A 13323-nucleotide genomic window follows, 5' to 3' on the forward strand; every position below is an offset into this window, starting at 1 on the left:
AGCAGCCACCATAACTTAATCTATTTGAAAATGGAAATCAAGCTACAAAGTATTTTTATCTAAAATATTCACATTTTGTTAAGGGATTGAAATGGTAAATTCAAAGTACACAACAGAACGTGATGTCAGTAATTTTGAAATGAAGTGCAGATATAGACCATCAGATATGCCATTAACAGGTTACAAGTGGAAGAAGATTAAGGAAGATGGCACAACAGAGATTGAGGATTGTTCTAAAGATGGCAGATTTGAAGTAACAAGTTACCAAAATAGCATTCTGTCTTTGAAGATAAAGAATGTTATACTTGGTAATGCTGGAAAGTATCAATGTGAAGTGAAGCCAGTTGATGGTGAAAACATACTGAAAGATACTACACAGCTAATAATGAAGAAAGGTAATTTTGTAAATATTTATTTGTGACATAGCAATGATCACATTTTGAGAGATGGAAATTAATTTTAATGATCACATGATCAATAGTAAATGAATCACTGTCCTATCAGATAGGTGGTAATCCTCCTGATACAGGGCTATTTTGTGAACCAGTTCACCAGGGTACACCCTACTCATCTCGAATAATGAACTGGGTTCTTTAAAGGGGGATTCTGGGTTTAAAATTGCTTTTAAATATCATAATAATATTATAATAATATAGACATGTCAGAATGAAGAAGTAATAACGAGAAATTAAAGAAATTAAATTTCATATACATTTTAGGGTAAATTCATGGAAAGTCTGTTTTTCAGCAGCTTAGGGAAGCTCATTAATATTCATGAGATATTCACAAAATCATGTCATCGGTGGATTCCAAACTCGCGACGTCATGTACGTTGTGTTTGTCAACTAATTTACATCTCTCTCCCCTGTCAAACGACGACCATCCGATCGTCTAAGTAGCCCTAAGGGACTAAAATAGGCCTAGTTTACTCTCCAAAAAAGCGGATACTGCATCAGGCAAGTAGACCAGGTAGTTGGAAGGAGACCTAGCCGATCCGGCCCAGTTAAAAATTGAGCTAGCTAGTGTAGTAGACCATGGAATAAGTAGACCCTATGCGAATTGTTACTACCAGGCCTTTTACTATAGACTACACTTGTTAAAATTAGCAATACTTATGTTTACACATATTCCAACTCTCTCATTCGAGCTATATTATCTATACCATTCCGGTACGTCGAGTCGACCTTCAATCAAATACTGTACATCGTTCATGTTGTGATTATAGACGGGGTATACTCGACCCGACCAGTTTGGTATTGTATACTGTATCTGCTTATCACGTGACGATACCAGGCATGGGCAGAGAGAGCATGTGTATCGTCGTCTCGCTCTCCTCGCTCAGCAGGAATGTATACGTTACGCATCATTGATTTTGAAGGCTATCGTTCCCTAAGTCAGTGCGAAAATCGGCAAACGTAAAGTGCAAACATATCTAATTTTTCACTGTTTTGATGAATTTTCATAGAAAATTGACTTTATAAATGGGAAGACCGACTAAAATTACATCAGATAAGTATAATTTTACAAAAGTAATTGATATGGTTAATGATAACGAGTCGTCAGAAGATTGACCATTTCACGAATTTCCTATTCTGTAACACAGTGTCATATCGCCGTAGCTGCACTTGTAATCTGGCCTCATTTCACAGCCTTCGTTCTGCTTCACTGGGCGCTTATATAAATTGAAACTTTACCGTTCAAGAGACAAACAAATATATTTTACATTTTTGACTATTCATTTTAAACTCGGAACCCCCCTTTAAAGTGTGCACAGGTTATAACTGTGTACTCTGAACCTACGGTTTGTAGTCCTTATCCGAGAAGACTTGTTCCACCACCAGAACTAGGAGCGAGTCGGCCTCGAACCCTGGCCGATGTTGTTGACTTTTTAGATACAGCTATGGATACAGTAAACGGCGCCCTTGCCTTAACCGCTCGGCCATTTGAATATAGATAAATATAGAATAAAACACTATAGGATACAATAAATTAAATAAATGATTTTAAAATGCAAATTTCTTGAATAAAGCTTTTTTAAGCTAAATACTATGTGTGCTTACAAAATGTTTTAGTCACTTATTAACACAGACAAAAACGTTGTTTGTACGTATATGAACTTTTTAAGCAGTACTTAATCCCATTTGCATGACATATGGCAATCTAAACCACCATAACTGAGCAATGGCCCATAGAGTCTGCCATATCTCTGTTTAAGACACTCTACAGACAGAAGCATTGAACAGCCTGATACTATCCTTCCTTATTAAATGGCGGCAATACCGTAATTCTATACACACACAGTACTATTGTAGGCCTGGTTGCTTTTATTTCCATATAATGTATTCTCATATAATTGTAAGCCGAATGCAAAGAAAATAAATTAGGGTGATAGCATTCAGTTTTGAAACAAATATTGTCTTCCGGTCTTGTTTTTATAGCTGCTCTCAAAATGGAGATTCCTGATGTTACTACTAATGAGGGACGAAAATGTGTTGAATTGCTTTTAAATATAACATATATTGATGATTCAGCTGTAATATCCGATATCAAGTGGTATAAGCATGCTGGAGGAGAAGCAAAGACCTTCCTGACATCAATAAACTCACCTGAAAATTCAAAACACAATTTAGAATTACCCTATCGTTATCAATGTACATATATTAATAAGAATAAGGTGTATCTTGAAATCCGAAACATTCAATTTTTTGATGAAGGAATATACATATGTGAAGTGGAAGTAGAAGGAAAACAGAAAATATACAGTTGTTGGGGAATGTTAACAGTTGAAATGCCACATGATCATCAAAGTTTGTATGCACAGGGTCACTTTTGATTGTAGTTCCATTGTTACTGTGAATCCAAATTAGATGCTCTTCATGTATTTGAGAGATTGCATCTCAATAACATACTAGCTGTACATTAAAAGAAATTTGAGATTAAAATTTCATTATTGTAGTATCCACAATGCTGTGCATTATATTATATGCTCATGTATTTGAGAGATTGTAGATTGTGTTAAATGTTCTAATTTGCATGTTACGTAAATTGTATGAAAAGTTCAAATGTTGAAATATGTCAATTGCTCTTTATAAGGAATATAGTAATTTTGTTACATTTGTAAATTAGTTATTATTGTTAATAAATGAAACTACTAAAAATTAATAATTCTGGAATATATAGCGCATATGTTAAAAGCCTCAATGTACACAATACAAATAAAATAAGTTTTAAAAAAGTTTTAGCAATCAAAGTTGGCAGACGGATAAAGATAGGAAAGTAATTCCAAAGGGAGACAGTGGCCCAAGAAAAGGAATGATAACCATCAAGTCAACAGTAACCCAACAGTAATTCCCATAAGAGGTCTGAAAAACCATTTTTTTTACTAAAGATTGTCAACCGATTTTTCGCATGTTACAGTGTCTCTAACCAGAGGATAACCATTGGCAACATAATCCTGTCACATCAAGCTTATTTTAGCTAAGCTAAGCTAAACAACATAAAAAAAGGTTATTCAAATGTGGAGTGTTTTATGAGCAAGTAGTGTAGATTGTGGATGTTACCTGCTTTTCTCCACTGATGCTATTACTGTTGTATTACCAGCTCAAGATGAAGACAGGTAGTAACAATGTATGGTGAAGGTTGCCTTTACATAATCGTTAGCACTCAAAAATGCTATGTTTTATCATCAATGCCAAGAACATGTAATTTTCTTAATTGTTGTCATGAAACTGCTATAGTGCTTGCATTTTTTTTAAGATGAGAATGTACAGTTTTAATTTCTTTTTTTTTTTACTATTTTTTAGAATTTAGATTAAAGTGCTAAATGTTTTTCTTTTTGTTGGGAATTACCATATTTTGTCTTTAAGCATGCAATGCTTTAACTATGCAATTTAACCAGAAAATGTTTTAGTTTGTGTGTGAATATGTTTGCACACGGTCGCATCTTCTGGAATTATAGTACTATATTAATTCTAGATGATATAATAACCAGTACTCTTGATATTACATTTGATATTTGTTATACTGTAAATTGCATGATTGTAAGTACAGTATTTATATTCTGTGTTTGAACCTTTCTAATACACATCACCTAGATTTAATACAAAGTGTATTTTTTTGGAAATATTCTGAGGGCTAAATTGTTGACTCAAGTAATTATATACTTCAATGGCTGCCATGTATTAGCCATGAACCACCATACTCAGCCTGTTTAGTGTATTCTAAGCAGATTCTGGAATTTCGAATTTGTAGTGTTTTTTCCTAATCCTTGAGTTTCTTTGAATGACTATTGCTTTTTCCTCTAAAGACTAGAATATTCATCATGGATTGATTGTAAAGTAACTGTGCTGTGATTGAAACACTTTCTTAAAAAAGTTCAGTTTTGCACCTGAAATTACTTTCTTAAAAAAGTCGCGTTTTGCAACAAATGTTCTATGTTGCATGCTTTTGATTTGAAACACTCTAAATATCCTTCTTCTATCTCATCTCATTGTTTTTTTCAATCTATTTATTCTTGTTAATTGCTTATTTGGTAGACCTATTGTGATTTTGCTGTGTTACTTGTTTTATATACCATTTTGAAAATTTTGCGCAACAATTATAAGCATTTATAAAGTGTACAACATTTAACTATATTGTATAATTTCTTATTTCACCATTGCATATGTGTTACATACACAATATATTTTTATTGATCAGTTAATTTCCAACTACTGCTTTGAAAATATACAGTCTAGCTGAATTATTAACCCTTTTAATCTTTCTACAAACCTTTTTTGGACCCCATTGGAAATATTTTTAACTGTTGACTTAATGGGTTATATTTTTACTATATTAATTATCAATATTTTTTTTTTAATTTCAGATTCAGTTTCAAATACTGTATACTCTGTTGCAGGAAGCACTGCTAGGATTCAGTTTTGTATTTCAAAACCAATTGAGGAATTTAGTTTATATAAATTTGAATCTGACGAATGGAAGAAACTTGCTGACACCAACAGATTTAAGTTTGAATATAGTAAGAAAAGTCAGAGATATTTTCTTACAATTTCTAACATTGAAATTTCTGATACTGGTGACTACCGTTGCGTGACAGACAGATGTGTGACAGAAGGAAAAGATAGTGTAAGTTATTCAGCAACAAGCAGGTTGGAAGTTATTGAAGGCTGTAAGTATACAAGTATATTAAGTAGCAATATTCTTTTTTTTTTTTAATTTTGCATGTTTGCTTTTAGCTATGAATGTTAAAAAGATTCAAAGGGATTCCTGGGATGTCAATTTAGACTACTGTATATCATATTTATCCATGTTTGTATAATTATTGTGAACTAAATTTCATCTAAAATGATATACTCACATTTTAGCCATGGTAATGAATGATTGTCTAGTGACACAGGGAGATAAAGCTGTGTTAACTTGCAAGTATGCAATTAAGGAAGAAGTTAAAGCTGTCAATTGGTATAAGAAGACTGCTGATGGAATGAAAGTGAAATTTACTTCTGATAAATTACAACAGAAGAAGACAAAGCGAGTGTCTGAAAGATACAAAGCAACTTATAAGGATAATGAAACAAGCTTAGAGTTTGAGAAAGTGTCAATGATTGATGCTGGAGAGTACAGGTGTAAACTTCAGACAAAGAGTAAAGGAATCTCAAAAGGAATAAAGAAATCAGCACACTTGCATGTACAATGTAAGTAGATTAATAGAATGTTACCATTTTAAAAATATATTATCTTTCCATTTACATGGCTAGTTTATGAAAATATATACCATAATAACTATGAGCATGCAGTATGTTAAATAATACTACTCATGCGGTATTAAGTATTTCTCAGTTTATCCAAAAATAACATTCAAATATTTTACTTTTTTCTAAATGAATTATTGGTGTTGTTGCTAATGAGTTTGTTGTTGCTTTTGTGCAGTCGCAGTAGTTTTTACACATAGCCTATACATTCATATCTGTATACATTTTTATAGGTGATATAACTGCAGCATTTGGTAGTGAACCCTGTAACATATTCAGGTAAATATTTGTCAGTAATACATGATATTCATTAGCTTGTACCAACATCTTTTTAAACTGTACAAAGTATTGAAATGAAAATATACTGTAGAGCTTTTCAAGTAGAAAAAAGTATTGAAAAGACAAATTTTTGTAAAAAAAAATTGTATAAACAATTTCTAATGATCTTTTTATCTATAGCATACTGTACAGTATTTGTTTTTCTCTTATTTTATAGACATCCTGCAGTAATCTTTATAAATTCTCATGTTCTTGTCTTTGTTGAGAAAATAAACTCCGATGTAATAATGAGAAGAGGAAAAATGAATGGAAATAGTTTAATTGAATGGGAAGAAAAAACAAAAGTGATTTTATATGAAAATGATACAAGGTATTTAATTGAGATATGAGCATAGAACAAGAACTGGAATAATTGATGTTTATTTCATTTATTTATTATTTAAGTTTTGTTTGAGATTTTCTAGGTATTTTATTACCATACAAAGTATCTTTTCAAAAGTGACATTTTAGCCAAAAAGAATAATGTTCTAAACACAGTTTTCAGAACCTAGTACCAATTATGATAGATGAAAAGAAGGGAAAATTGATTCTAATGTGTGTTAAACAAGATAACAACACAAAAGTGAGGAAGATAATAAGGGTGAAAACTGATGATAATGGAGTCAACTGGACAGGACCAGAAGATGTACAATTGGATTTGAAAGGCTTTCCAGGAGTTAGTCTGAGTAAGTCTATCTTATTACTTTTTTACAATATAATTTCATTAAAAATAACACATTTTTTGTCTTTTATTTAAATTGTTTTAAAATAATTTTTAAATATGTCTTCTTCTTATTTATGTATTTCTGTTTTCTTATAGGCTAATGAAACATTTATTGTAAAGGGTAATCAATAATTTATGTTTTTTAGGCCTTGGTGATGGTGTATGCTTAAATTCAGGGCTTTTGATTGTTGCAGGAGTTTGGAGTTGGAAACATTTTGAGAGTATAGAAAGTAAGTCACTGTATTTATAAACATTTTTTTTTAATGTTAGTTTTTTTGGAATAATCAAAATATTAAGATACTAAGTTTGGGTTAATTGAATAGTAGAAATAATGAACAGTTGATTTAAAATGATTATAAATTAATGTAAATGTAAATTGCTTTGCAGAAAAACTATTTGTGATAACAAGTACTAATGATGGTGACACCTGGAATATTGTAACTACTGTTAAACCACCTGATGATACTTTAGGAGGACACACACAAGTAAGATTAAGAAGCCTATCTTGAAAATAATGGATTTCAGATTAGATTTGTATTAATATAGCAACTTTTGTAACCTACAGTAAGCACATATTTTAGTTCCACTTTGGCCTATAATATGATTTTCACGCTGCTGCTGCTCTAGCCCGCTACGTCATAAGAGATGACTCATTTATAAGCTGAAAGCAAGCAGCAGTTATAGTACTAGAGACTGACGTTTTTGCTAAAATAGAAACTCGACTATAATTTATAGGTCCCAGCTGCTGGACCCAAAAAAGAAAGTCTGTGACATGTCATGCTAAAATTACAAATCCAAAAGCATTTCTGGTATTTAGGAGTCCCATTTGACCAATAAATATAATACTGTAATTCGCTGTCAGATAATCATTGAATTATTATCAAAACAGTCCATTAAAGTTTTTGTTTGTACAGTAATAGGATACTTCACACTTGAAGTATCTAGGCGTGATGAAGTGACCCCCAGACTTGGCCTTGGCAATAAAATAAACTAAAGTGACAGAAATTGAGTCTGTGGGCGCGTTTATACAACACGCTATTACACGCATATTCAACACGCCTACGAGAAGTGTGTTGTATAACACCGAAGAGATTCCGTGTAATGAGATTTTAATTGCAAAAAAGGCTACTTGGCTGAATCCTAAAATTTTGTGGATTCCCGGTTGCTGTTGGCGTGTTGGAAGTGTCCTCAGGGTATTGTTTTGACCTCTCGTTAAATATAAGTATGTGCTGTGAAAATGTTGACCAAATCTAGTAGATAATTGTGCTTTTTTTGCATATTTTAATCGATTTAGCACTTAACATTAACGCTAATCAAATGTTGGCATAATTTGGCAAAATGTAGCATATTTTTTATCCTAATTCTAAAACATTTTTTTTTCTAATTTCAAAATCAGATTTAAAAAATCAATAACTGAATAAATTAAATTTTAAACTAAATTTTAAACGAAATCATCCTTTATTAAAATCCTTAATAAACTCATATTAATTCATAATGCATACGAGTATATATACAGTTATGATTATGAACCAAGGTATAACACGGTATTACGATTTAATGTATAACTGCAATGTTTTTGTGGGGTTGACCTCGGCCCGTGCAACACGCTAAAAATTAAAGACGTGTTCAAATTTAGGGTGTTGTATAAACACAGCCTGTGTTTCATATCAAAGTTATTCACTTCTGTAAAAAAATAATATTTATTCACGTATAAAAAGAGAAAAACAACGTTTAATTATAACCCAAAAACCATTGTCTGACAGACAATTTAAGTATTTTTTGCTTTAAATTACATTTTTTCAGGTAAAATAACTATTATGTGACAATGAAATGACACATTCAAAAACAAATTTGAAATAAAAAATATTTTTCAGAGGGACAATATATCTTTAAAACTGTTACGTCAATAAGCGAGCAGCGTTTTTTGTAAGAAATATTTCTTGTTTATTAGGTTGTTGAGTATGCAGATAACAAAGTTTACATCAGCTGTTCATTGGAGGACTCTAAGCAACGTTTTCGTGTATACAGTGATGAAGCATTTAAAGTGCATGATTTCGGGGATAAAAAAATGTTGTTGGAAGCTAATCCAGAATGCCAGGTACTCCTTTCCTGTGACATTTGAAATGATTTATTTTTGCATTTTAATATTATTAGGTGATCATTGTTAATGTATAAAATCTTTATTCTTTATTTTTCTGTATTTTGTGTAAGAATTAAATCAAAAAGTTAAATGTCAATGATCACCAAAATGTCACAATGTCTTTCAAATACTGTAATTTAATATACTCCTAATAAGCTTTTCAGCGTGATCACTCATCCATTACGTCATTTATACGCTATTTTGTTAAATCACACTATCAATCATGCATCGGGTCATAGTATGGCATACATCAGCATTTCGCGGTCGTATTTGAACGATTCGTGCATCGTTTTTTAAAACTAAATGTCACTCAAATTATAAAAATGATCACCTATAATTCGTCAGTGATGAACTAAATTCTAGTTATATAATGGTATTGTCTTATATTATTATCTAGGGTGGTATTGTACGTTTACCAACAAAGACTAATAAGCTCTTCCAAATAGCAATGGCAAGTCATGGAAATGAGACAAATAAGGATCTTACACTTTACTTAAGTGAAGATGGTTGTAAAACCTGGTGTCAGTTGTACACACTAGGTGCAGTGAATGCAGAAGAATCTGACCTAGCTTACTACAGTGTAAAAGAAGGGAATAAGCAAGCAACGGGAATAGTGTGTGTTTACAGTTATGTTTCAGAAACAAAGGGTTATAATATTGGAATGCAGTTGATTTCTAACAAAGAAATTATAATAAAGAAAGGAGAAATTGTTTAAGCAGAGAGCATGGCTTCATTTGATGATTATTTAAAGTAACTGTAGCCAAAGCTTTTAATAATTTGTTCATTGGGAAGTATGTGTGGTGTTTACACACATTTAAAGACATGTTTTTACTGATTAGAATGTCTTGTGTACAAATGGCAGAATTGAATGAACTACACCGTTCAATTTCAATAGAGATATTATGCAATTAGTTTAATGATCAGGATTTATGTAAATTTCTAACTACAATTAGAACACCATATGCATAAAACTAAAACAATATCAACTAAATTTTAACTTACGATCATTATTAATAATTTCTACAAGTTTATTTTTACAGGATAGCGTATGCTAAAATAGAGACTAATAATAATAATGTTACGATTAGGCGTACATGTATAATATATAAAAATATACTTGCAATGATGAAGGTCTAGTGTTGTCCGAAAGCTCTGCTAACTTTGCTGGCTATTTTACTTTATCGTTTTGGTTTAGCTTTTTGCTTTCTTTTTGTATCTCCAGCCACTGATTTTTTCAGTAATTTGCCTTAATTTTTCCTTAAATATAGGATATACGTTGTAATAGAATGTGTTGTATAGAATGTACAAATAATAAATAGTATAAATAATGCTTAGCTATATTAGATATTAGAAGTATTTAGGAAATATATTCTATGATATTTTTTAGTTAGATTTTCTTGGTATTTTTTTAATATACAATGTATCTTTTCAAAAAGTGACAAATTAACAAAAAAGAATAATGTTCTAAAAATAGTTTTCAGAATCTAGTACCACTTATGACAAATGAGAAAAAGGGAAAATTGATTTTATTGTGTCTTACAAAAAATAATATCACAAAAGAGAAGAAGATAATAATGATGAAAACCGATGATAATGGAATCAACTGGACAGGACCAGAAGATGTACAATTTGATTTGAACAGCTTTCAGGAGTTAGTCTGAGTAAGTGTATGTTATTACTTTTTACAATGTAATTTCATTAAGTATAATATATCTTGTTTATGTATTTCCATTTTTGGTGATGGTGCATGCTTAAATTCAAGGCTTTTGATTGTTGCAGGAGTTTGAAGTTGGACAAATGTTGAGACTATAGAAAGTAAGTTTTTTCATAAACATTCATAAAATATTTTTTCTTTGTTGTTTTTTTTTTAAATAATCAAAATATTAAGATACTAAGTTTGTGTTTATGATTCATTGAATAGTAGAAATAAGCAACATACTGTTTAATGAACAGTTGATTTTAAATGATTATAAATTAATGTAAATGCAAATTGCTTTGCAGAAAGCCTAGTTGTGATAACAAGTACTAATGATGGTGACACTTGGGATATTGTAACTGCTGTTAAACCACAAGATGCTACTTTAGGAAGACATGTACAAGTAAGATTCAGAAGCCTAACTTGAAAATTGTGGATTTTATTTCAGATTCGAATAGTAACATATAATAACTTATTTGTCATATAATGTAATTTTTTTACAGGTTGTTGAATATGCAGATAACAAAGTTTGCATCAGCTGTTCATTTGAGAATTCTAAGCAGCGTTTCCATGTATACAGTGATAAAGGATTTAAATCATTTGATGTCAGGGATGAGAATGCAATTCTAAAGCTGAATACAGAATACCAGGTACTGTGTAATATGTCAGTTTGTGTATCTAGTTGTCCTTTCTTTAGTATCATCTATTAATGCACTACCTGACATCACTACAATGTGAATAATCTTTTCAATTAAATTACCTACTTAAATGTCTGTACAACACAATGGTGGTACACATAATTGGTGAAAACTGAAATAGAAATTGGAAATATACCATAACACTCTTAAATATTTAATCATTTATATTGTTTAAATACTGCAATACACGTATAAGTTCTGCCTCATTGAGTTGGTTAAATTCTATTTGCCTTTTAATATTACAGTAATTTGATGACAGATTATTGTATTGCATTTAAATTATTTTAATATCAAGGGTGGTATTGTACGTTTACCAACCAAAAGAGATGAGTTCAACCAAATAGCAATGGCAAGTCATGGAAATGAGACAAATAAGGATCTTACACTTTACTTAAGTGAAGATGGTTGTAAAACCTGGTGTCAGTTGTACACACTACAGTAGGTGCAGTGAATGCAGAAGAATCTGACCTAGCTTACTACAGTGTAAAAGAAGGCAAAGAACAAGCAAAAGGAATAGTGTGTGTTTACAGTTATGGTTCAGAAACAGAGGGTTATAATATTGGAATGCAGTTGATTTCTAATGAGTAAATTATATAAATACGGGAGAAATTTTTCAAGCAGAGAGCGTGGCTGCAATTAATGATTACTTAAAGTAACTGTAGGCAAATTATACAATAAACTAAATTTAACCAATATGATCAATATTAATAATTTCTAGTGTGTATTTTTTTATGACAGGATAGGGTATGCTAAAATAAAAATGAGACTAAATAGTAATGTTACTAGTAGGCGTACATGTATAACATACATATACTACGTATAGGATATATGTTGTATTAGAATGTATTGCATAGAATGTACAAATAATAAGTAGTAGTAATGAATGATTATAGTAATAAGTAATATGTATTGCTTTCCAAGAACAGTACAAATTTATAAAACAGTATAATGTAAATAAAATAAAAAGAGAAACATTAAATATAATAATACAAGAAAACTAGAAGATAAGCATGGAAAGCAGGGGATGGCCCTTTAAGCCCAGAGGATTGTTTCCAAAGGGAGAATGCTATACTAATAATAATGAAAACAGTCTCAGACATAAACTTATTATATAACAATTTTGCTGTACTAATAAATATCTATTCATCGATACCTCATATTACCAGACGGCTCAATTCATACATTTTTTTTTCGCCTGTTATGTTCCTCTGTATGGAATTTTTCTCTTTTGGTCATCGGTGTTTTTTTATCTAATTGTATATGAAGTTTCTATTTTTATATTTCTTTTAAATCATTGTAAATATGCAATACCTATTTTATACCATAAATAAAATAATACAATAGTAAAAAGTATAAATTACTCCAAACCGAGTATTTTTTTTAACGAACCAAATAATTTTAGATTTTAGATGCGCTTGGATGCTGTTGTTATTTGTTTCAGAGTATAGCATGAGAAGAAGTACCGTGTAGGTGCTACAGTGCCAAGGACACTATTTTTAAAGTGTACTTCTTCAACACGTCTTATGTTTCCAAAACACTTTTACCAATTTTGCATTGTGTTTTAAAATATAAATAAAACAACTCCACAATCGTTTAGTTAAAAACATATCTAAGACGTAGTCTGTAAATTTCTACCCGGAAGAAAACTAAATATTATGAAAATGCATTTGATTAGTTAATTCGTGCAGCATTAATTATGGAAACTGAAAACAAAACTATTTTATAAAGAATGTATATAGGCGATGATGATTATTTTCACTATCATGATATTGTGTATTTTGTATTTGAACAAGAAGTGCGGTGAGTACTCTCTTGTTTTATTTATATCAACTTTTTTTTATTTACACTATTTATATGTAGGTCTACATTTTAATCAATAATCAATATACGTTTTACATCCTCGAAAATATTACCAGACTCACCAAATTAAGGTTATGAGTCTCTATGCATGCACATCCTTTTAATATAGGCCTATTTAGACAAATCCTTAACTTTATGCA

General features: G+C 30.7%; 1 protein-coding gene across 1 annotated transcript in view; it reads left to right on the forward strand.

Annotated features, from left to right (window-relative positions):
• Positions 1-10387, forward strand: part of LOC144849885 (uncharacterized) — a 78527-nt gene extending 68140 nt beyond the window's left edge. The window contains exons 18-27 of the mRNA XM_078706985.1: positions 84-395; positions 4865-5167; positions 5364-5690; positions 5981-6026; positions 6244-6396; positions 6564-6751; positions 6936-7019; positions 7177-7274; positions 8741-8887; positions 9327-10387. Coding sequence (XP_078563111.1) covers positions 84-395; positions 4865-5167; positions 5364-5690; positions 5981-6026; positions 6244-6396; positions 6564-6751; positions 6936-7019; positions 7177-7274; positions 8741-8887; positions 9327-9644 — 1976 coding nt within the window. The 3' untranslated portion in view covers positions 9645-10387. The remainder of the gene's footprint in view (positions 1-83; positions 396-4864; positions 5168-5363; positions 5691-5980; positions 6027-6243; positions 6397-6563; positions 6752-6935; positions 7020-7176; positions 7275-8740; positions 8888-9326) is intronic.
• The last annotated feature ends 2936 nt before the right edge of the window (positions 10388-13323 follow it).

Source organism: Antedon bifida, chromosome 8 (assembly GCF_963402885.1).
Source record: "Antedon bifida chromosome 8, ecAntBifi1.1, whole genome shotgun sequence".
Classification (NCBI taxonomy): Eukaryota; Metazoa; Echinodermata; class Crinoidea; order Comatulida; family Antedonidae; genus Antedon; species Antedon bifida.